Raw genomic sequence first — 26,859 nt, 5'->3', positions numbered from 1 at the left:
TGAAAGTACCATGAACAAGAATATTAAAATAGTTTAGATTGCCCAGTCAACTTAATTATTAAATGTTTATTCAACAAACAGAGAGGTGAAAAATTACCTGATGAGTCTGATTAGTATGAATAAATAGCTTTTGTAAAGGTTTTTAGTAAATTTACCTGATTTGGACCAACCACGTTCAGATTTTAATTACTTTAAGGTTATCTAAATAACCTACTTTACAACATCACTGTTGATTTTTCTTGAAAACAATTATGTATGTCAACACAGTGCTAAAATTGAGAGAACTCCTGGGAAATGATATGTAACCTTTTCAAAATAAATATTACAAAGATTTTATTCTAAAATATTTAATTACCTCCTGAATTGTTTTCAATGAAATATTTTGATATTTAAAAGAAAGGAAATTTAAGCTATGTTCTTTCTCTCTTTTTTCACCTTTATTGAGTTTAATTGACATATAAAATTATAACATATTTAGAGTGTACATTGTGATGATTTGATCACGTATATATTGTGTTCTTTCTTTTTAAAAAACTAAGTCTATCGAGGAAAAAAGCACCAATTTCTAAAGAGTTCACACTTAATGAAGAAATGGGAATTCTTTTTTTTTTTTTTTTTTTTGTGAGGAAGATCAGCCCTGAGCTAACATCCGTGCTAATCCTCCTCTTTTTGCTCAGGAAGACCGGCTCTGAGCTAACATCTATTGCCAATCTTCCTCCTTTTTTTTTCCCCAAAGCCCCCAGTAGATAGTTGTATGTCATAGTTGCACATCCTTCTAGTTGCTGTATGTGGGACACAGCCTCAGCATGGCCGGAGAAGCGGTGTGTCACTGCGCGCCCGGGATCCAAACCCGGGCCGCCAGTAGCGGAATGCGCACACTTAACTGGTAAGCCACGGGGCCGGCCCAGAAATAGGAATTCTTTATTTAGCATTTGTGAACAACAGTCAGGGAGTCTTGTCCTAAAATTACAATTGTCATTACTAAATTAGTTATATGAAGCAGAAACATGAAATATTTAAGAACTAAAATACAGTTTAAATATTTCTACTTAATTTGTACTTTCCCTTTTTTATTATATATGGTTTGATGATAATTAAATAAAAATGTTCTGTTATAAATATAATAAATATTTTATCACGTAGAGATTTCAATATTGTAAGATTACTACACTAGTTATATGCGTATATTTTTAAATTTTCTTGTCTAGGTGAAAACTTTTAGCTTTTCACCTAATATAGTTAAATTGTTTTATATATATATAATTGTTATTGTTTATATATAAATTGTTTTATATTTATATACATACACATACACACACAAATGCTACATATATATCCTTATAGTTTTATTTTCTGTATATTCTGATTAATTTATTCAGATGCTTGAAAAAATTAAAATGTTTTTTATAACACTTTTTTTATAATCCTTGATTTGTCATATTATTGAGCACCAAATTTTCCCTAATTGCAAGGGACTGTATGTAATATGTTCTCCAGTAATTAAACAGTGAAAACAATTTCTTATATGCGTTACTTTATCCCAACATCAACATTTCTTTAGTACCTTCTATTTGTTAGGCCCACATAGCGCTAGTGATATAAAATAGTGGGCAGAGTCACCACCCAAACTACAATAAATGGGCTAATAATGAAAGCTGCAGACACTTTTTCAATAACTGTTCTACCTGTCTCATAGTTTGAAGAGTGAACCTCAAAAGCAGAAATAGCTAGAAATTCAGTGTTCTTACACTATTCTAAGGATTTATAGATGCAGTTCCACAAAACAAAATAGCTACCTCTATTAAAAACAGAGTCACTTCAGAGGAAATATATTGGTGGTGATAATGATGGGGAGAATTTGGGGGAAATTTTTATTTTTAAAAGCTTTCTATTGATTAGGTGGGCAATGCATGTACCTATATGATTATGAGTGATTTCATGTTTATCCATTGATGACTGCTGCAGAAAAATAAAATGTTGAGTCACTTGAAGAAATATCTTCCCACTCAATCTTGTTTCTGGTCTATGCTTTTGATGTGAGAACAGATCCACTGCTACATGCTCAATGTTTCATGTCTACACGTGTTGAGCGAAAAAAAAAGTGAGATTTATTTTCCCTATTCACCTTTGTAACTTCATTGAAAGGTATCTTTCATTCCTTTTTTCCATTTCATTTCCTGGGCTAGTCCTACATAATGTTAAAACAATTGGGAGATATAGATCATGTAACAAGTTCAATATCGGTTTATAAGCTAAACTACTAAGATCAGTAATATATTTTGTTTTTGTGTTTGTTTTTACTTACTGCTTTAGAGTATTGAAGGAAGTTTTAGCAGAAAAGTTTCATATTTTTCCTTCAATTCACAATTCTTAAAAATGTGCTTTGGTCAATGCTACTCATTAGATACACTTTGAACTTGGCTTCAAAAACAGTACATCCTACTCTATTCTATGTAATTGTTATCGACTATACACAGTTATTTCAAATAAATTAAGATTTTAGACAATATCCTGATATATTACACTTAGGTTGTCTGACCAATACTTTCTTGAAGATTCCTCTTTAGATACATCTTCTATCTCTGTCAGAGAGGAATAAATTTTCTTCTACCCGTCTAGGTTCTTCTGGCTGGTCTAAGAATTAAATTGACACGTCACATATTAACAGGAAAAAACCTAATTTAATTTTGTACATATGGGGGCTTCCACAACGATATGGGGGCCCAAAGACAAATCAGGCAGTTGAGGCTTATATACCATCCTGAGCTAAGGAGAAGGGAGCAGTGGTTTGGGACTTCAAAGGGGAGGAAGGGAATTCACATGGAGATGGAAAAGCAAATGTTTGGTAAAGACGTTTGCCATGCCTTGTAGAGACAATGGGACATGGAGAGGACTCTAATCTCTAGGCCCTGCTGTGTCTCCTCCACCACACCTAGCCCATGCTCTTTGTAGATATCTCTGTTGCTGTTCCAGGTCATTTATCTAAATTCTTTTAGTTAAGGGAGAAATAACAAGAAAAACTTCCCGAGTCTTCTGTTTCTTAAAAATAATCAGCCTAACTAATTCTCATGCCAAAGAGACACATTTTGGGGTGGCAAATTTTGGTCCCCTCCATCACCTTTGCAGTTAGGTTGAACCATGTGACTGGGTTTGGCTCATGGGATCTTGGTAGAAGTAACCAAAGTCCCTTCCTGACCTGGTCAGGATATTTTAATATCCTTCTATAGCTATGCTGTCTGATATGGTAGCCCCTAGCCACATGTGGCCATTGAGCACTTAAAATGCAGCTACTCCAAATTGAGATGTGCTGTAATATACACAACAGATTTTAAATAAATAATACAAAAAACATTGTAAAATATCTCTTTAATAATTAATATATACTCATGTGCTGCATAACGATGTTTGGGTCAAGAACAGACCTCGTATATGACAGTGGTCCCATAAGATTAGTACCATATAGCTTAGGTGCGTGGTAGGCTATACCATCTAGGTTTGTGTAAGTACACTCTATGACGTTCCCAGGACAACAAAATCGCCTAACGGGCGCATTTCTCAGAACATATACCCATCATTAAACTATGCATGACTCTATTGATTACATGTTGAAGAGAGAATATCTTGGATATATTGTTAGATAAAATACATCATTAAAACAATTTCACTTGTTTCTTTTTTACTTTATTAATGTGACTACAAGAAATTTTTAAATTATATAAGTGGTTTGCATTATATTTCTACTGGATAGTATTGCCAAACTTCTAAGGGTTCCATATTTTTCTACTTCAATACATCCACCATCCACTTCCTCATTCATTAATTATGCAGCAATATTTATTGTGAATCTACTGTATGCCAGATACTCTTCTAATAATCCCCTACTGATAAGATAGAGGATGAGGGTGAAGGGGAGCAGAATATGCCACCCCAAAATATGCCTCTTTGGCATAAAGATTATTTTGAGCTGAAGGCAATCCAGACCCAGAAGACTCAGGGAAAGCTTTTTACCTCCCTGTCAATGGCCTAAAAGAATTTAGGCAGGGGGCCTGTACCAGAAAGAGCAGTATTATGAGAGAGAATTTTTCATCTGAAAGACTTATCTGCATGGCAGGGCAAACATTTGTTTATCAAACATTTCCTCTTCTCACCTTCCTGTGAATTGTTTTCCTCCTCCTTGTAGCACCAGACCCCAATCCCATTCCTTAGCTCAGGATAGTATATAACCTCAATTGCCTGACTTGCCTTTGACTCTCTTATCTTTGTGGGGCTCCTGTATATACAAACGAAATTAAATTTGTTTTTCTCCTGTTAATATGTATTTTTATTACAGGGGTATCTCAACCAAGAATATAAAAGGGTAAAGGTAAAATTATTTTTCCTCTTCTACAGGGGTATGTGACTCCATGATAAAAATGAGGGAGAGGTTAACAGATATAGGAAATGAATTATATGACAAGATTTTTTTGTGCTCAGACTAGAATCTCTACCAGAAAGCAGGAGAATTGACTATAATGGCACTTTCTGAATGGTGTATTAAGAACCACAGATGCTGGGTCCTATCTATTAGGAAGAAGGAGCACACAGAGTTATGAAATGTTAAAAGACTCCTGTGTCTCATTCCTTGGACTTCAAGTGCTGTGGCCTTTTTGCGATGCCTGCAAATTGCCCGGGGCTTCTGTGACTGTGGTGATAGTTCTGAAACAGAGACACTCAGCTTTAGGAGTAGTTTAAGCTTGACTATATGGACCTATTGCTGAAAAATATATGCTTTTTTCAGTCTTTTGCAAATATTAAAAACTACTCATAATCCATTTGAACCACTTATTATTAGTCAAGGGTTTTAAACATTCAGAGTTCTCAGATTATTATTTTCTTTTGTAGAGAAAATGTAGATAGCTCCTTTGCAACTTCTTTCTATTGTGTTGTGGGGGAGTAGAAAATTTCCCCCTCCCATTTTGGTTCTTATGGCTGGTTGAACAGTTAAAATCTCACTACTTGCTTCCACTGGACCCTGCAGATAGAGATACTGGGAGGCTGACATGGTAAGAAATCTTACCTTCTGCTGGCTTTTGTCAGACAACCCAGGATCTTTTCATCTGCAGCAGTCCCAGGGAGAAAGCAGTTTTTCCAGCCAGAGAAGATCCTGCCAGCCAGTGAGTATCCTGCCGATTATGCCAAAACTGTGGGGGAGGGGAAAGTTCCTCCCTTACTCTCTTGGTTCCTATGGCTGCTCAAACAATTAAAATAATATAAGGCAGGTTAACAGGAGAAACTCAAATTTAATATGTGTGCATAGGGAATTCATGTAAGCATGAAAAATCCCAAACACTGTCAGGCAAAATGAGGCATATATGTCATTCTGGACTAAGGAGGGGGGGAAGGCGTCTGGGACATCAAAGGGAAAGGAGGCAATTCATAGGAAGATAAAAAGAGTAAATGTTTGGTAAACAAATGTTTGTTGAGCCATCTACAGACAATGTGACACAGAGAGGACTTTGATCAAATGGCCCTTGCTAGGTTCCTCCCTGTCTACCACACCTAATTCATATTATACTATAGTTCTCTATGGTGATAGCTCCTTCCTGGAACAGGTCATTTATCTAAATCCTTTTTAGGCAGTTAGTGGGGGAAGTCAAAGCTTCTTCCCGTCTTTTGTTTCTTAAAAACAATCAGCCTAGAATAATATTCAAGCCAAAGAGACACATTTTGGGGTGGCAAATTTTGCTCCCCTACAGTGTATTACTCTGTCAGAGTACTTTCTTATATTCAACTAATTATTTCCTATGGAACATTACTTCTAAAGTATGTAAAACCCAATTTTAAAAATCCAGCTCATTAAAAATTAACTTAAGCAAAATAAAAGCAAAGCATTCAAATAACATAAAAAAGGCACCACTTAGTTTAGTTTCTATTTTGGCTAAAAAAATCCCAATTTGTCTGACTTTTCTCATAGGACCTTTTTCCTTATATTCTAATCATTGTTCTCCTTCCTACCTTACTTAATCTAAAATAATTTCCTTGACACATTTTTTTGTGTGTGTGTGAGGAAGATTAGCCCTGAGCTTACATCTGTTGCCAATCCTCCTCTTTTTTGCAGAGGAAGATTGGCCCTGGGCTAACATTCGTGCCCACATTCCTCTACTTTATACGGGAAGCCGCCACAGCATGCTCGACAAGCGGTGCGTCGGTGCGCGCCTGGGATCCTAACCTGCGAACCCCAGGCCACCAAAGCAGAGCACATGCACTTAACCACTACGCCACTGGGCTGACCCCTCTTCCACACTTTTTTATTTCCCTTTTATTCTTTATTCTTCTTTCTTTTTAAAAATAGAGGTATCAACATTATACTTCGATACTAATAAAGTTTATTGTTAAAACCTGTGAAAGAATCAAAACAGCATTTCTGTTGTTGAATCCCAAAATCCTTCTACTTCATCTTTCAACAAAATAATATTGCATACTCATTCATCTTTTGTTTCTCTTTACACCCAAGAAGTAAAATACTTTGCAAATGGCAGAGTTGATTCTAGCATCTAGACATCTCTAATGTATATCTCTAATCCATTGTATTTTTCTACTTAGATGGTAAAAGTGTAGTAAGCAAATTACCAGTCCAACATAGGTAGATCATAATATCTATGTGTGATTTTTTTTCTCAAAAACATGGAAAATAAATTCCCATAGACCTCTGCCACCAGAAATCCTAAAAGAGAACAACATAGGAAAATATATTTCTTCATCAACCAAAGACACAAATGGAAAATATTGTTATTCATGAAAAATAACATCTTTGTGATTTTATATAGGTTAGAAAGTAGAAGAAAGCTAGGACTGTTTTATAAGTTAGCAATATTTGTCTTATAACTTGGGACTGCTGATTAGCTAACCTATAACTATGATAAAAGAGAAAATATGCTAAATAAAATAATCATATAATGTAATTGTTTAGGATCTTAGATTATCAGGCAATATAATTCATGATCTCTAAAATGTTGTTGTTGTTTTTAATCCAAACTAGTTGTTTACTGACTTAGAAGACAGGTTTGTTCTTCAGGAGATATATCAAAATGCCTTATATATAGGCTCTCAATAAACTCCCAGTCTCTACTACCATAATTCAGTCATGGGTCATTTAACTACGGGGATACATTATGAGAAATGTGTTGTTAAGCGATTTTGTCATTGTGCGAACTCATAGAGTGTACTGAAAGGGAACAAAATTTGCCACCCCAAAATGTGTCTCTTTAGTATGAAGATTATTTTAGGCTATTTTTAAGAAACACAAGACTCAGAAAGTTTTTCTTGTGACCTCACCCTTAACTGCCTAAAAGAATTCAGATAAAAAACCTGTCTGAGGAAGCGACTTATTACCTTAGCATAACACGAATTAGGTGACAGGGAGAAACTAGAAAAGCCTGTTTGTTGGGCTCCCCTCTGTGTTCTTTTGTTTCTGTGTGGCTTAACACTTGTTTTTCAAACGTTTGCTCATCTTCACCTAGCTGTGAATTGCCTTCCTTCCCTTTGAAGTCCCTGACTCTCCCCACCTCCAACATCATCTTTTGTCTTTAGCTGAGGATGGTATTTCAGGTGAGGGCCTTAGCCATTTTGTTGGGTTACTCGGGTTTCCTGGGTTTCTCCACGTACGTATGTTATTAAACTTTTGTCTGTTTTTCTTCTGTTAACCTGTCTGATGTCAATTTAATTCTTAGACTAGCCAAGAGAACCAAGAAGGGTAGAGAAAAACTTCTTCTTCCCCCAAAGTACTTACATAAACCTAGATGGTATACCCTACTACAAACCTAGGCTATATGGTAGTAATCTTATGTGACCACCGTCATATATACAGTCCATCTTTGACTGAAATGTTATGCGGTGCATGACTATATACTACTTACATAGCTCATTTAGAATATTGTTAGAAGTAATCTTCATTTGAACTGCTTCTTTCAGAATATACGTGCATACTATACAGTGAGGCATATCTACTCATCAAGGGAATATTGCTGACATTCCAAAATTGTATTCAATTCTTCAAAAGTCAGTTATGATAATAAAATTGGTAATATAAGACATTCTGCTTTGCCTTTATTCTTAAAAGGTAGAGATTAAATCAATTTTACTTGAAAACCAGTATAATGAAATCAAACATTTTCATTCTTTGTGGTGATAAACCACGCTCCAGATTCCTGAAGAGAGCATTAGAGAAAACCTAAGTCAACATTCATTGTTACTAAATGTATACATTTTTCCTTCAATATCAGAAACATATATTAGTATGAATGTGTAAATATATTTTTAAAAAATTTATCAGAAGCCTGCCTATAAAACAAGAGGAAAAAAGTTGTAAAAGGGCATAAATCTATAATCATAGAGAGCAGGAGAAGAGAAAGGAACAAACTCAAAATGTTAGCAAATTTTGGGAAGCACTTCCTGGCTTAATGGCAGAACCAGAGGTCTCAGGCTTATCTACTAAGTCACACGCCCAGGATCAGGAATCAAATGTTCTTCCAATGAGCTGTGGTTCCTTTTCATGTGGAATGATATTTAGCAATGAACATCTGAGTGCTATTGTAATACTGTGATTTATAATTAGAAATATATATTTAGTCTTCCTCCCTGTTTCTGGCAGGGAGCTCCTAAAACCCTTGGAATCTCCTGAGTGATGAGAGTGATAAAGGTGTCTTTTGTTATGTTAATGAGGTTACTTTTGGAAAGCCCTTAGGTTACCTAAGGATGGGGGCTGGTTGCCAGGAAAAGGAACCTTGAATAGAGGGGTGGAACTTACAGTCCTCTCCCATCTCTGGGGAGGGGAGAGGGGCTGGAGATTGAGTTCAATTACCAATGGCCAACGATTCAATGAATCATGCCCAGTGTAATTAAGTCACCATAAAAAGTCAAAAGGATGGGGCTTGGAAAGCTTCCAGGTTAGTGAACACCTTGAGGCACTGGGAGAGTAGTCCCCCTGAAGAGGGCACGGAAGGTTTGCGCCCTTTCCCCATACCTTGCCCTGTGCATTTCTTCCATCTGGCTGTTCCTGAGTTATATTCTTTTATAATAAACGAGTGATCTAGTGAGTAAACAGGTTTCCTAAGTTCTGTGAACTGCTCTAGCAAATTAATCAAACCTGAGGAGGGGGTTGTTGGAACCCCCACCAATCTATAGCCAGTTGGTCAGAAGCCCAGCTGACAACCTGGACTTGCGATTGGTGTCTGAAGTAGGGGGGAGCAGTCTTGTAGGACTGAACTCTTAACCTTGGCATCAGACACTATCTCCTGGTAGAGAGTGTCAGAATTGACTTGAATTATAGGACACCCAGGTGGTGTCCAAAAATTGTCTGTTGGTGTGGGAAACCCCCAGCCCCCCCACACACACCCACGTTGGAATTGGGTTAGAATCATTTCAGCCAGGTGCAACCATTGCTGCTAGGCCTTCCCAGTTGATGGGAAATATATTTTTAGAAAATAAACTTTTAGTTTTTATTGACATTTTCAATTCAAATTTAATATTACAGAGGGTTTTTTCCCCCAAAATCTTAAATTATAAGTTTGTATATTTTCTTTTATCTACTATCCCTTCATTGGTATTTATTTTCTGGGTATTTTTACTTGTTTATTTTGCTATAGAAACTTTAGGGTCAGCTTGTCTAACTCCAGAAGAAAATGCTATATTGGAATGTCATTTAATTTATACATTAACTTAAAAACAATAGATACTTTTATAACGTTAAGTCATGCTCTTCAGGAACAAGGTAGTTCTTTCCCTTTGATCTTCTTTTGTGTCTTTCAGGAGAGTTTTAAATATAGGCTTTGAAAATTTCTCTTTTGTTTAAATTTGCTTCTTGTCTTTGGCATTGTAAATGGATACATCCGAGCCATAACATCTTCTAGCTCATTATTATTTATATATATGAAGTCTATTGATTTTTCATGTTAATTTTATATTCTGCTAATTTACTAAGTTATTTTACTGTTCGTATTGGTATTTATGTTTGTTAATGTTATTGTTTCTTTGTAACATTTTAGGTAAATAATCATATCTGCAAATTAGGCTGTTACTTCTTCTTTCAACTGTTTTGCCTTGAATTGGTTTATCTTGTCTGGTTGTGATGGCTAATACTTCCAACAGTTTTAAGTAGTAGTGAAGATAGCTGGAACGTTCCTACATTTTTCTGTCTTTAGCTAGAATGCATCAGATGTGTCTTTATTAAGTAATATGCTGACTTTTTGACTAAACTGTATATATAGAGTATAACATGTTAGCAAGAGTATTCTATGATTCTTTTTTGTTTTTGTTTTTGTTTTGTTTTGAGGAAGATTGGTCCTGTGCTAACATCTGTTGCCAATCTTCCTCTTTTTCTTTTTTCTCCCCAAATTCCCAGTACATAGCTGTGTATCATAGTTGTAGAGTTGCAGCTCTTCTATATAGGACGCCGCCTCAGGATGGCCTGATGAGCAGTGAATAGGTCCACCCCCAGGATCCCAATTGGCGAATCCCCGGCCACTGAAGCGGAACCCATGAACTTAACCGCTACACCACTAGGCCGGTCCCTCGATGCTTCCTTTTTATATGAAGTATCTTTATCAGGAAAGCGTGTCTATCAATTTTTTTTAATCAAATGTCAGTATCTCAGACTTAAATGTAAACAAAAAGTTAACATCACCAGATAATTTGAAGAATGACTTAGAAAATGAAAGAGTTTCCTCAAAATAAAACAAACAATAAACCAACACACAAGGACCTTAGAAAACCTCAACAATGTAAGAAGCAGAAGAGAATTGTGGAAGAATTGTATTGATAATCCACAGAAAGTAAGAGAGAAGGGATTGCATATTCTGAAACAAGATCATGAAGATATAAAAAATGAACAAAAAGGAAGAGCAGAATAAAACAATATTTTATGACAAAATATCTCAAAAAAAAATTACCTCCTTTGAGCTCCTTTCTCAAGAAGCTACCAGAGATTACATTCTACTAAAAACCAGAGAGTAAACCAAGAAAGATGATGACAGAGGATCTATGACACTAGGGATCAAACACAGAAGAGAAGCAGAGAGAGATCTTTGGATAATAGCTGCATATCAGGGTCAAGAAGAAGCATTCTAGAGGGTGGTCTGTTTAACAACACGCTTGAGTTCTTGTCTTATCATTAACTTCTTGGGCCTCTAACACTGATAATCACATCATTTTCTGATGCTCTCTGCCCTTCTTTGTGTCTTTTTCTGTGACTTACACTGTAAACATTTTTGTTACCCAGTACTCCATTCATGGCCTTATGCTCTACCTGAGGTGCCTCATCTATTTCTCTAGTCACCAAACCTAATAAACTTAATCATAAAGCTGTGTTTTCAAACCTGATATTTTTTTCCTACGCATTGTTTGTTAAATTCATTCAATTCCCATACCCCATTAAGCAAAACATTATGTAACCAAAATCCATCAGCTCTTATAACCCACTCAGCAAAATAAAAACCTGTCAGACAAACGCCAGCCTCAAGCGTTCTTCTCAGAGGGACTCAATTCCTCTTGCCCTCACAAGAATACAAACGATAATAACTAACGCTAATTAAATGTTTATCATATGCCAGATATAATTCTATGTGCTATGCATGCAGAACATCTTTTAATCTTTTAAATAAATATTTGATGGGGAAGTTGAAGCTTAGAAAGGTTTAGTAATTTAGTCAAGTTTACACACACTAAGTGTTAAACTGGGAATTAAAACTCAGGCTTCTGCATCCAGTACTTGCCCTCATACTGATTTCCTGAACACCTCATAACCATATTAAACCAAATATTTCAATATCTAAAGCCAAAGTAATCGACAACCCCTAAACATGCCTCTCTCTTCTCCTTTCTCTCTCAATTTATCTCAATTTATGGTATCTTTATCTGCCTAGTGTCCTGAGACAATGCCTTGCATCCATCAGATTCATTCCTTATCCCACTTTTCCAGTCATTAACCAAACATTGTTGTTTCCATTGACCCAACTAGGTCATCTCCATTTACAACATCTTGGCCTAATATCAGGACTTTGCCATGGCTTGGTAGATAGGTTCAGGAAGCACTTGGAAATGTGGATCTTGAACTCAGTGTTACAAATGCATATTTGGAAGTTGTATACCAAAAATCCTTTCCTGAGTGCTTCCTAAGTGTCAAACCCAGTGTTAGGCCCTGGGTAGTGGTGACGTTTGAGGACATGAAAGAAGATAAAGGAGAAAGTGTCTACAGAAGAAAGGACTGAGATAACAACCAGTATGACCAACTTTGTTTTCAATTCCTCTCTCCCTTTCTTCCTTCCTTATTTCTATTCATTCAACAAATATTTATTGGATATCGTTGTACACCAGGAGTATGCTTTAGGTTGAACTAACAGTGATAACTGAGTCAAGGTTTAGACCCTCAAGGAGCTCAGTTAATAGATGTAAAATATACGTAAACAATCATTATAATGCAGTCAACACAGGTTCTACATAGTAAATACTATGAAGAAAGAAACTATAGGTAAATCAGACCTGTCTCCATTGATTTATGGCCATCTACCCTAGATCACAGGAAAGGCAAAGATCAAGTTAACTCCAATGCAAATGTACTGGATTTACACGCACATTCACACACATACACAATGATAGAGGTACTTTGTATCTTATTATTTTTTTTCAAAATTGAGATAGCTTCATTTATTTATTTAATTTTGACCTTGAGGTTAATTTCAGGGGCTGAAAATAAATCCTCTTTCTATGAAAACATACCAAAACTAAAATTCTTTTCCATGATTTCTCATGGGAAATATACCTATATTTTCCCACCAAACCCTCTCCTTCAATAGTCTTTCTTATGTCAGTAAATAGATATCCCATCCTTCCTTATGTTCAGGCTAAAATTGTTTTTCTCCATTCTCTCAATCTCCATACCTATTCCATCAGTAAATCCTGTTATCTCTACTTTCAAAATGCATCCAAACTGTGACCACTTCTCCCTAGGTCCATGGCTACCAACCTAGTCCTAACCCTACCACACACCCAAGTTGGATTACTACACTATCCTCTAGCTCACCTCTCTACTTCTACCTTTACATCCTACAGTATAATTTACACTGTTTCCAGCCACTGCTTAAAACTCTCAGCCTCCTAATCTACCATAATGTAGAAGCCAAGGCCTTTACAATGGTCAATAGGCCCTGCCTGAGTTGTCCCCCTAATACCACTTCACCTGTAGGTCATAGTACTCTCCCTCAGTCACTCTACTCCAGCCACCCTGCTGTCCCTCGAACACACACTCCCTCCTCAGGACATTTGTACATGTTCTTCCTTCTGCTTGGAACTGTCTTCTTCAAGACATCTGCATGATTCATTCTCTCCCTTCCTTCAGGTTGCTTGTATGTCTCTTCAGAGAGGCCTTCCAAAAATCCACTTTATGAAATAGCAATCCACCCTATTCTTATTCTTCCATCACTCTGCTTTATCTTTCCTCTTAGCGCCTGTGGGGGAATCAGTATTTGCCACCCCAAAATGTGTCTCTTTGGCTTGATTACTTTTTTTTGTTGAGGAATATTAGCCTTGAGCTAACATCTGTTGTCAATCCTCCTCTTTTTTGCTGAGGAAGATTGGCCCTGGGCTAACATCCGTTCCCATCTTCCTCTACTTTATGTGGGATGCTGCCACAGCATGGCTTGATAAGCAGTGCCAAGGTCCACGCCTGGGATCCGAACCTGCAAACCCCAGGCCGCCGAAGCGGAGTGTGCAAACTTAACTGCTACACCACCAGGCTGGTCCCCTGATTACTTTTTAAGAACAAAAGACTCAGGAAGAAACTTTGACCTTCTCCCTTAACTGCCTAAAAGAATTTGAGATAGGGGCCGGCTCTGTGGCGTAGAGGTTAAGTGTGCATGCTCTGCTGCTGGCGGCCAGGGTTCAGATCCCAGGCGCACACTGATGCACCGCATGTCAAGCTATGCTGTGGCCGCGTCCCATGTAAAGTGGAGGAAGATGGGCACAGATGTTATCCCAGGGCCAGTCTTCCTCAGCAAAAAGAGGAGGATTGGCGTGGACGTTAGCTCAGGGCTGATCTTCCTCACACACACACACAAAAAAGAATTTGAGATAGAAGGCCTGTTCCAGGAAGGAACCATCACCATAGAGAACTATAGTATAATATGAACTAGGTGAGGTAGACAGGGAGGAACCTAGCAAGGCCCATTTGATCAAAGTGGTCTCCCTCTCATTGTCTTTACAAGGCATGGTCAACATTTGTTTACCAAACATTTGCTTTTCCATCTCCATGTGAATTGCCTTCCTTCCCTTTGAAGTCCCAAACCACTACCCTCAACATCCTCTTTTGTGTTTAACTGAAGACGGTATTTAAGGTGGTGGCTTCTGTGATTTTGGTGAGTTACTCAGTTTTCCTGGGTTTCTCCCATGTATATATGTTATTAAATTTTTTGATTTCTCCTCTTATTCTGTCTCATGTCAATTTAGTTCTTAGACCAGCCAGAAGAACCTAGAAGGGTAGAGGAATAGTTCTTCCTCCCCTACATACCCTTCACTATCTGAAATTCTATACTCTAGTTGCAGAGAGAGAAAACAAGCTGACAAATAAATACAAAGAATGTCAAATAGTTTGCTAAATGTTTCCTTGTTTAGTTTAGCTCATCTGGTTCACAGGACCCTATGATTAAAGGGACTTTTTCTCTTCACTGCCATATTCACAAACCAAGAGTACCTGGCATGTAGTAGGTACTCAATAAATAATACTTTAATGAATATACACTTTACGTGCATTTCTGTCAAAACATGTTTCCTTAAATATAAATGATTGTTTGCGAGGGATAGGGACTTAATGTATAGACATAATATTCGAAATATTTATTCTGTGACTAACATAATAGTAGCAGGTAATTTTAATAACACGACCAGTTCTTACAAAAAGTACCATCCATGGACCATGCATTTTAAAAAGATTGGTTTTCTGGGTGCCAGTCGAGCTAAATCAAAGAAGAAAGCATTTAACAAACTCATCTATAACTCTCATTTGTTCTCATTAAATGACAGCTAATACTAAACCATGGGTTGACTTCACTCACATTTCTAATTAAGGGGTCTATTTGTCCCCATCCATCCGCTGGCCACAAGTCAGGACAAGACTGAAAGTGATTGTTTATTTATTGATCACCTTTTGTCTACTTTTACTGTTACCTCTCTCTGCACAAAGAATTGGGATAGTGAAATTAGGGCTTAAATTAGAATAAGATTAAGCAGATGATTTTTTAAAACCATGCTCTGCCTTTAATGGTCCAAGAACTTTACAAATCTGCCTCTACCTGGATCACAAGAGAGATTTCTACAGCTGAACTTATATCAACAGATGACTGTCAGATTTGATCTTAACTCTTTGTGTTCTGGCTACCATGATCATAATTTGATAGAGAATTCTAGGAGGCCAAAGGAACTCTGGTCAAGTCAAAAATATAACCCATTAAGTGGAGCAGAGAAGACACTCAGAATGCCACTAAAATGAAATTTTTCTGCAGAAGCAAAATAGTGAACAAAACAGAAATTGAAAGATACTGTATATCCATCGGACAATTTTTAATCTTAAGAAAAATATATTGTTGCCAATGAAATGGTTGCAGTGAAAGAAAACATGGAGATAAAGTCAATATTAATGCCTGGATGGGCTATTTTTTTCCAAACTTTGAGCACAATTAATATGAAACATTCCCTACTTCAGACCCGATTAACTAACTGACATTCTATAGCAGTGGTTCCCAAAGTGTGTTCCCTGGGCCAGCAGCATCAGCGTGTCTCTTTACTGCCAGATTAAAAGGCCCAGAGCACCTGACATGTAATACGTGCCCAATAAATAATTAGTTGGTGAATGTAGACTGTGTGTGTGTAGTGTAAGCACCTGACAATTAGCTTTTTTGACTGTAATATAAGTGCCTGACATTAAGCTTTTAGTTGCTGAGGCATCCACTTCAAAGACATCCATCTCAAATAAACCCATTGCCAGCAACACAAGATAAAGAGCCAGGCCACCCCACCCACGAATTTCCTCTTTTTAGAAAGCTCTGGGTGACCTAGATAACTGACCCTTTGACTGACCTCTTGCTTTTCCCTTCCTGTGCTTTAATTCCCACTCTTGTGCTCTAAATTCACCAATGAAGAGTGAGCCCACAAAACCCTAGGCCCCCACTCTCGACCTTAATAAAGGCAGAACTCCAAGTCTGCTCTCTCTCTCTCTTACAGCAACCTTGCTGTGTGGCCCCAGGTGTACAATGTACCCTCCAGGATTTGTGAGTAATAAACCTTGTTGTCAAAGTTCCCTGATGGTTGTTGCTGAGGTGGGTCTTTCAATCATGGTAAGAACCAAAAGGGCCAGTCCAACCACAACTTTGGCTCCAAGTAGGGAAATGTCTGTGGGAGCTGCCTGGAGTCTATGGGTCCAGGTCAGTGCCCCCAGGCATTTCGAGGCAATAGCATCACTATCAATAGGCTGAGACTGACCCAGAACAGTATATTTCTATCAAATCATGTTTCCTTAAATATAAATGATTATTTATAAAGGATAAGAACTTAATACATAGACACAATATTCAAAATATTTATTCACTGCCTGACATAACAGCTGTAGGTAATTTTTATAATAGGAACAAGTTCTAAACAGAAACCTGTTACAAATCCAAGTTCTTGGGCCCCTCTAGACCTATGGAATCAGAAACTCTGACTATGGGTCCCAGCAAACTATGTTTTAACCAGCCCTCTAGGTAATGCTGATGAGTATGCGTGATATCAAATACCACTATGAAAAAATGTAACCCACTTGCATTTTCATTTTAGATCCGTATGTCTATTCCCTAAGTGTAAAGTGTAAGCTTCAGACTCAATTTTGCATGAAGGATTAGTGGTGGTAGGGCAGTCTAATTTGCTCTATAATTGCCTCTTGTTCTAAAACTTCACATTTTTCAACTGGAAGTTATATATTAACACGATTAAACCAATATCTTGTTGTTGCCCCAACAGCCCCAACAACAATATAATTATTCAGGAATGGCATCATGCTCTCTCTCACAACCTCCATTCTCCCTTCACACAGATCTCCTTAGCCATTCACCACCTGATAGGCCAAACTTCTTCAACTGGTCCATGCTTCTACACACAACTCTTGTTGCCATCTTCTGTCTTTAAATTGCCTTTGCACGGACAACCTCAAATTAAATGTCACCTCTTTTCAAAAAGCTGTCTTCCTCTCCAAGCAATTAGCCATTCTTTCTTCTATGTTCTCATGGCATTTCTTTTATATTAAAAGGCCATATTTTATTTTAATTATTTGTTCATAGAATTTTTTCCTCCTTCAGAGGACAATCTCCTAGAGAAGAAAAGCTATGTTGTATTGTGCCCTTTTCAGTTTACCATACTATGCCTGACACATAGTTGGCACTCAATAGATACTTGTTAAATGTTGAAACGTTATTGTAGCAACCATATATCTCTGGTGGGATGATACCAGAGTGCCAGCTATTCTTTCCAAAATAAAAATAAATCACTAAAGTCAATATATGTTGTTTTTCTAGAAAGTTATGTAGGGCCCTAAGACAGAATAAATCAGATAACTAATGCATTTGCCTATCAGCTACAGAGAATTGTTTTTTGCTAGCAACAATCATGCTAATTGGTAAATATTTACATTTGCCAGCTAAATATGCTTGCCACTGAGACCACTCCATACTATGCAGGCACAGCAATCAATTATGCCAATTTTCTCATAAGATATTTCAGAACATAGTAGCTTAAAGAGCAAAACATATGTAGCTTTTAAAACTAGCTAGAATTATTGAGTTCAGTAACAGTGGGTTGATAAAAGAACAACATATTCTAAGAAAGATCTGCAATATAAATAATAAATTATTTGTCTTTCATTGAAAACAGTGAGACCTATCACAATCTAATTTTCCTTTCACTAACTGAATGATATCCTTTGTTACTTGGGTACTTTGCAAAGATTAGATTTAGGAAAGCATTCAAGGGAATGGTTCTCAGTGGATTAGACCATTAGCATAATTATCTCAATTGCAAACACAGACACATCATTCTAGAAGTCATCTTAACATCTAGTGTAGATGTTAGGGAGTCCACATGGCAGTAAAGCAATATTTTGCATTTCTCATAAAATTATTTTAAATAAATATTTAAATTCTCTCTTATGCACAACAATTTGTTTGTGATTAGTGGAAATAAAAATTAATATTAATAAATAAAAATATTCACAATTTAGATGATTATATTGAAAACTAGAGCACTTCATTCACCAAAACCTAGCATGTGAAAGTATTAACATTTAATGTATTAGAAATCGTTTGGAAAGAATCAATTAAAAATCTTCCTCAACCATGGTTGAGTTTGGGGATTACTAAACACTCAAAGGTAGGTTATAAAGCCTCTGTTGGTACTGCAAGCATTAAATACCTTCTAGTCTCAAGTTTTCAATTTTCTCAAACCCCCTCTCTACTTCTAATAAAACTGAGCAATTTTGTGACAAGTGTCCCAAGAAAAATGCAGCATTTGGTAGGCAGAATAGTTGTCACTACAGTAACACATATGGAAATATCATGGATTTGAGAGTCTAGTTTCCTGGGTTCCAGCTTCATCTCTTCCATTTACCTTCCATTCCCCATCTTCTTGACCATTTACTTTATCTAAACTCTTATTTAGCTCATCTTGAATACTTATCTCATGAGATCATTGGAGCAACTAAAATATAAAAATATAACTCAATAGCATTATTAATATGAGGATATACAGGAACAAAAAGTTCCTAATCTTTACTATTTCCAAAATGAGGATTTCTATAGTTTCCTGTACCAATATTCATCTCTCCAAAGCAAGTGCATCAAATAATTCAAGTGTTAACCAAAGCCTTGTCTGAGTTGCTTATCATGATCCAGAGACACGGTTCACTGCCTTTCATCCTCTTTAGTGATCTAATTCTTCCTGAGACCAGATAGTAGGGAGAAACAGGAAGCCAGGGCATAGTGGTTAGTTTATATCTATGGTGAACGTTCCATGACACAATAGCTCTGCTCTGTTAATTCGTGAAGTCAGGTCTCTTGTGTAGTAGTTACATATAAGTTTATTAATTATATATAAATTTAGAACTGACACAGAGGAAAAGTAATACATATTGTTACCTCTTTCACTGAAACAATGTTTTGCCTCTACGTCTCAGTATCCTCCTTTTATATAATGAAACTATTTAATTCACTTTAAACATATAACATGCTTACTGAGTGTGTGTTCATGTGTGTTTGTGAGTTTGTGTGTGTGTGTGTGTTGAAGCCATGGATTGGCATAGGGAGTGTAGCAGGCTAATAAAACATAAATGTTCTTTTATCCCTGTTCCATTCAAAGAAGGTAGCAAAAAACATGCTCAAGAAAGAAATGAGCAGGCATCCAGAGGAATATTGCATAAATATATGGTTCCTTCAATTCAGAAAATATACTACACAATAACAAAAATGACAACACTTTATGTTTATCTTTTACTATGTATAAAATTATATGTTTTCTTACAAAGTAGATATGGACATATAAGGAAAACAAGACTCAAAGAATTTTGAATTTTATGTTTATATTTCTTTCCAAAATGAATTCAAGTGTGGATAGAATCATTTCCCCTAAGACTTCATTTCCCCATGTAAAGAAGCCTGGTTTACTGACTCACAATTTTAGTGTTAATTTACGTTACATCATGCTCATCATGCTTGCTAGAAGGTAAATTATGATGAATTCTTGGGAAAAGTATGCTATGTCAGTTAATCCTATCTCCTGCTATTGTTATCAGGAGAGGGTGAGTCCTGGCTTTTTAGAGATAAGCATATACATCATGGCGATGAAGACACAAGTGTATTATCATATCATGGGCCCTTGTGAAGTTCCTAGACAAAACTAATTACATCTTTCTACTTCATTTAAGTCAAATATAAAGTTATGTGCTTCTCTTGGAGGAATCAGACAGAAATGTGTATTTAGAGGATGGAAATAAAGATAATCACTAAATCCAATGTAGGATGAAAACCATCATATAACTCATTGGGAGATGGTTTAAATCTTTCAATTGATATAGCAGTAAATATTTTCCCCACAGATTGCTTTTACTCTAACACAAACATCAAGCAGGTTTTATGACAAAATTATTTTTGGTCATTATTTCAGAAGTGTACTTTCCTTAAATAAGCTTGTGTGAATGAGAAAGATTCTTATTATGTGAATTATATTTGTGGTATAGTAAACACTAAACATTTTTTTAGGCTTATAAAATATCTGCAAATTACATGAATAGAATATTTACCTTGAGTTAATCTTACCTAGCAATAGCTTTGTGTTTATGTGGAGATAAATAATGTTTGCTTATCTTTACAGAATAGATATGATAAATCACATCCTAGTAGAAATTTTTGGAATAGAAGGCTAATAGAAGACTTATTTTGAATAAGAGATAGGGCCTATTTTAAAATGGTACTAGGAAAGTGAAAAATAAGTTGGATTTACTACAAAGGTACATTTGGCTTCAAATGACACAAAACGATACGGCTATATATTTAATCACATTTTCCCCTTAAAATATCCCTTATGTAACTTTACAAAATAACAAGGAAATACTTTGCTGTCTCTTTATACTTTACAAATGTTATATAAATTTGTGTGTGTGTGTATGCCTCACTAATAAACCTTTTAACTCATCATATTCATTTTTATCATTATTGTGATTCTCTTTGTCTAATTTACCACACAGATGATCATTTTTCATTGCCTTTTCTCTCTTTTTAAAGTCTTCTTCAACACATTCTTTTCCATTCAGGAATTTTTCCTTTTCTCTTAAAATTAGTGCATATTTAATTATCTGTACTATTGACCAAAATGCATTTATTATATTTATTTAGTGCACTAGTGATGATCCTTGAGGTTACAAAGAAAACACACATTCCTGCCTTCAGTGGGTTCCCGTTTTCTCAGTCTAGAGTGTTTTGCTCTTTGATGCTCCTTCCTTGAGAGTCTCCCAGTCGGTAGAGATTTTCTTATAAATGTTTCTGGATTCACTCTAACCCAGAGTACTGCTTTCTCTGACCACCCACAGCCCACTCAATGCTACTCCATTTAGCAATTATCCAACATCTCCCAAATGTGTAGGTTCCATGAGATCAGCAGATTCAACTTAAACTGATTTTGTGTCTCGTACAGGCCTAGAATTCTACTGAAAGCCATTTAATGATGTGATAAGTAAGTGTCAAATGACATATCTCACAGTTATGTTTATCTTTTGGTATCACCAAGTGGCTTAAACTGAATCAATTAGCTTTCTCTTAATTCTTATTATCTTCAAAAGCATCTAAATAAGATTTAGTCATGTACCTGAAGTCTTCACAAGAAAACATAAGATAACATGGAAAAGATGTGGTTCAGGTTCTCTAAAGGAAAAATCAACACACATATACATAAATTTATCTCTAAATATTTTTCCTCTGTCTTTATAAACATTTGTTTAGATTCCTGATACTTAGGATATGTCCAAATACGAAACTTCTGTATTTGAAAGAATCGTGACTCTCCTGAGACAATTTTAATAGGTTTAGGGAAAACGTATATAAAATAAATGAAATAAGTAGGAGTTGAACTGGGGGGAGGGATACTTGGGAAAAAAGTCAACGCACTCATGCATGTGATTATTCCACAGCTTTTAAAATATGGGCACTCCTAAGGGTTGGGAAAAATTGCTCTAAGGCAGCGCCAACAACGTATTCATAGAAGACAGGATATCAAACTATGGTTTGTATATTAGCAAGTGAGTTGTAGTAAATCGTACTTGAGAATGTCAACGTATAGAGAGTGAAGATCTATTTAGATTTGTGGGAATGAGAATTCACAGGGTTTGTCATGCTTACACACCATGTTAAAGTAACTCATTGGTTTAATTAAAAGATTCAGAATATTATGTTACATTTATAATTTCAAAAAAACTCTAGAATTCTGATTTGTTTGCGTATTTGTTTGAAAGTTTATATCTGTTGCCTGTTTCAAAATTCCAAAATTAAGAAAATTTTAATGAGGCCAGTAAATACAGCAATCAAACCATATATACCCATCTGGTAAATATTCTGAGAATCACAAATTCCTATCCTAAATATTTCTGGGTCTATTTTTCATTTACTTTTCTTCATTTGTGTTGTTATAATTTATTCTTTTTTTTTCATAATTTGTACCCCATTTAGTTCAAAAAAAGCTGAGATTTAAAAAATATATGTTCCTTTTTATGCTTATTGTTTCAAGTTCTGTAATAACAATTTATTAATTATTACTTCAGTAAGTAAATATAAATGAAATTTGATTATTTAAAATTCAGTAACTTTACTTCTTGCCAATATATTAAAGAATGCCTGGCAAAAATCTGCTATCAAATACCACCAAGAATGGATGATAACTCTAAAACTTTTCGTAATAGTAAAGGGAGCACTTTTTAGCATCTCAGTGGATTGTTTTGGATGCATTACCAAAACTTCTACAAAATGAGACAGACCCATGGAGAGAGTAATTCATATATAGTAAGAGTGTAAGGCATTGTGCTAGGAATTTTCACATATAGTGATTCTATTAATCTTCATAATAACATGCAAAATAACCATCATCACCATTTTGCCACTCGTAAAGCTTTGAATATAGGGAACATATTTTATTAGCTTTATGTTCCTATTATCTGGATTTGATTTATTAGGTAGGCACTCCATATATATGTATACACACATTCATGATGGAAAGACAAGGAAACTGACTCACAAAGCATTTGAATGATTTGTCCAAATCCAGAATTATTAAATGTAAATCCAAGTCTTTCTAAGCTTGAAATCCACACAAACCTCCTTATATTGCACTCTTAATGCTAGTTTTCAAGCTAAGAATGTTTTACTCTGTGTTCATATATAATTATTTAGAGTTGTGCTGTCTATTGATCATGAGTTGAGTTGCATTTGCAAAATAAATACATATTATTAAGAGTATGGATTGATGCCTTGCAGAAAAAGGATAAACTTATCATTTTAAATTATTTCACATATGTTCTAAAGTGATAGGGGCCAAATAGACCCAAGGCCGTTATAGCAGTTTTTCTTGAACTTGATAAAGACCAAGAAGGACACAAAAATAATCATCTTCAGAACAATAAAAATCGCTCATATCTTCCTCTAATGTGTGACATACACCAGCTACTTGATGGAAGATTGCTGTTATAATCCTCTGATGACTCACATCATTAAAGAAACTTAGATTATCAAGAGGAACCAAAGACACATTTTATCGAATTAAATAATTTCTCTTCATCATATATTCTGGTGCTTCTTCCTCAGAGTTAACAAAATATTCCCACATTTGCGCAGCTAAAATAACACTATGAGAAAAACAATATAGACATTTAAATTACACAGTACATAGTCCATTTTGAAAATACAGCAAAGTATATCACATCTTAAAGAGAAGTGACAAAATATCCTTACCTTAGAAAATTGTGCATTTATCCATTTTGTGAATGTTTTCTTTTGAACATCTTCTCTTTCATCTACAATGTAAAATAAAAAAAGATTGAGTTAAGAAGCAATTTTGAATATCATTCATATTTTACAACCAAAATAACTTTGAATTATTATGCATTAGTGTTATTTTATATTTAGTATTAAATTCACTGATAAATAAAATTAAACATAAGTGATGCTGGTATTGGATATCCAAACTAAAATGAAACCTGAAAAATAATCAACATGGTCGAGTCCATACTCATTCAAATATTGTATAAAGGCATTAAAGAAAAATAGTCTTTTATAAATAAATGAAATATTATTTATTTCCCTATAATTAGTAGGTATTCTCGTATAATCAAAAGAATCTATTATCTGTCATTCCTCCTGAAAAACTATTCCTGAGCCTTTTCTCTTACCTTCCTCCCTCCCCCACCAATTCATGTGGAAATGATTTTCCGTCCTTTGCAATACCTATATACTCTAACACGGGCCCCTAGCATAGCTTCCTCCCATTACAGGAGAGGTTTCCCTGATAACCAGGAGCATGCCTTAGTTATCTTTGCATCTCAGAACCTAATACATTGTCTGGACAAATTAAGAGCTCAACAAATATAAATAAATATGTGAATGTTTTAGAGGATGGGGGACCTTACAACTCCAAAATTTCTAGTAACTCTTTCATTTCCAAGTCAGGAAATTTCAAATCAAAATGCAAATGATACTCTTCATGGATTACATATAAAGACACAAGGTAAAAATCTCCAAGGACTTCTTAGACCAAGAGATTAGGGTGGAAAACATTAAGAAACAGCTTCACAGAATTGGTGCTTCTAAAAATTATGTCTTTTTTTCCTAATCTAGAAATTAGTATCAAGTCAAATAGACAGAAAATCATCAATTCCAATTTATTAAAACGCTTTTGTGAAGCCAAACCCTATCTTTAAATTACTGTAAAAGTAATCATATTGGTCAATGTTCAATAAATGAGTGCATCTGAGAGAGATTTAAAATTGAGAGATTTCATATTTTATTTACAAGGGTCAAAAGAACCCCTACTAAGATGCCCTGACAAAATAACCTCATTTGCTCTCATATTATTTTTCAGTAGTAAATCTCCATTGCTCCTGAAAACAGATGATATACAGTGAAGAATCACTTTCCCATGACAAATGTATCCATGTACTAAGAATATTTGTTTATCTTTAAAGCACGTTATTAATCCATAAGTAGATATACTTAAGCAATATAAGAGATAACAGTGGGTAAATAATAAACCTAAAAGTGTTTTCTTAGATGAGAAAATTTTATCACAAAATACTTATTTAATTGTGTTCCTCTCACAAGCTACTATGTATGTGGTCAATTATCAGCATTACCCATATAGTATAGGATAAATCATAGCTACAATATGGAAGTCTTTGCTTTGTTGACAAGTGTGAATAAATAAAAAGATAGTAATAGTTTTCAAACGCAATCTAGCTTCTTTTGAATATACTTCCATAAATTCAATACTACTCTTTTTATAATAATAAAATATATAAACAGAACATTTCAAATGGTCTAAATTGAACCATTTTCACTGTAGGAAAATGATTGCTTGCTGCAGGAAGACTGGTCTGTGCATCTATTTCTCAGTGGTATGTACATATATTCCTAAAAGTTAATGACTTTATTTGCAATTCTGCTTATTTTTTTCTACATGTGCATGCATATCCTATCTGTCAGACACGGGAGAGTAAATGATTCATTCGAAAGCATACATTTAGAGGTTTCTAAAACAGACCCAACCACCTTCACCAAAAGCTGAATAGGAGGACATTTGAAGAGACTTGTTCCAGATGCTTTTAAGTGAAAAGTGGGTAGTAAAGCAATATTTTTATTGTTTTCAATTATATGTACAAAGAGCGATTTTTAGGTAGGCCTTGAAGGCAGGAGGGAAACCTTGACATTATGTGCAAAATATTCTGTATCTACTGTGTAAACAGCACTAAAAGTGAGCTTCATCATATAAACATCTTCACCAGATGTCCTCTCTTAACCCTTTTGCTTGTAATACAATAAAAATGAATTACCTGCTAATGTTTTATTTTGGTATAGGAACATTTGCTTTCTTGAACATGATAATTATTAATATAACTACTTTTATTATTATTATAAAATATATAACATTTATTAGTGTCTTACTGTTCACAAAGTTGTTTTACATATGTCATCTCAATCCACATGTCATTTACCATTTTATACATTAAAAAAATACAAGCTCAGAAGGAATAAATCTGGTAAGTGACAGGGATGAACTTGATATAGATTACTTGAATCAAAGTCCATGGCTTTTCACATTGACCAGTTTACATTATAATTGCATAGGTAATATGGAATGCCGTAAGATAATCAGAGTCACAAAAGCTGAACATATTAACACAAATACAAAATAACCATGAATTCAGAGCCTCTATTTTGAACAACCCAGGGTGTTCCATGTATCTTGTAATCTATATGAATGATGTCCTGGGATTTTACAATGCGCAACCTGCATGTCTGTTTGGATTTATTGAGAATTGAACATTGAACCTTCCTTATGATGTTGGATGATTCATCTATTAATATTTTAAATAAGAATGCTCCTATATTTACTAATTAATATTTAGTTTTTCAATTTTTGCCATATATTAACATTATGGAAATAATTTAACATTCAAAAATCACCCTAAAGTTTTGTGTTTACACATTACAATCCTGATAAACATGTATTTTACATAGCCACAATAATCTGCTTTTTTTCACTTATTTATCATAAATATCATACGGGCTGCCCTTTCCTTTTACTTGTTGTTAGAGATTCCACCATAATAAACATCTTCATGCATTTCCTTTCAGCTTCTGGTGTATAATTTTCTTAGGATAAATTATTGGATCAACATTATGGAAACTTTTATGACTTTTACTAAATATTGTCATATTGCTTTCCCAATGGTCATACAAATTTTTAGTGGTACCAGAAAAAATGAGGTTATGCTGGTGATAGGAGTTTTGTTGCCTTTGTTTTTAAAGCAAATGCTGCTTTATTAGATATAAGGAGATAGTTGATGCTTGTTTTAATTTGAATCTGTTTGATTACTAATGAAGTAGAACATGTTTCATACACTTATTTATTCTGCATGTTTCTACTTTTGTCGAAATACTTGTTTATATCCTCTGCTCATGTATCTATTGAGCACTTGATATTTTAAAATTTATTGGAATGAGATCACAAATCAGTAGTTCTTAAACATTTCAAGTTGTGGACTCTATTGGATTATCT

At 35.1% G+C, this 26,859-nt stretch overlaps 1 protein-coding gene across 1 annotated transcript in view; it reads right to left on the bottom strand.

The window, feature by feature from the left end:
* The window catches only part of LOC147911959 (dystrophin-like), a 424,678-nt gene extending 398,792 nt beyond the window's left edge, over nucleotides 1-25,886 (bottom strand). The window contains exons 1-2 of the mRNA XM_087426447.1: nucleotides 25,871-25,886; nucleotides 23,538-23,599 (exon numbers count right to left, since the gene is read on the bottom strand). Coding sequence (XP_087282573.1) covers nucleotides 23,538-23,599; nucleotides 25,871-25,886 — 78 coding nt within the window. The remainder of the gene's footprint in view (nucleotides 1-23,537; nucleotides 23,600-25,870) is intronic.
* Nucleotides 25,887-26,859: the final 973 nt, after the last annotated feature.

The sequence above is a fragment of the Ceratotherium simum genome, chromosome X (genome assembly GCF_057802395.1).
Source record: "Ceratotherium simum simum isolate JZ-2026a chromosome X, ASM5780239v1, whole genome shotgun sequence".
NCBI classification, from domain to species: Eukaryota; Metazoa; Chordata; class Mammalia; order Perissodactyla; family Rhinocerotidae; genus Ceratotherium; species Ceratotherium simum.
This window is presented reverse-complemented; position numbering and strand designations above follow the sequence as displayed.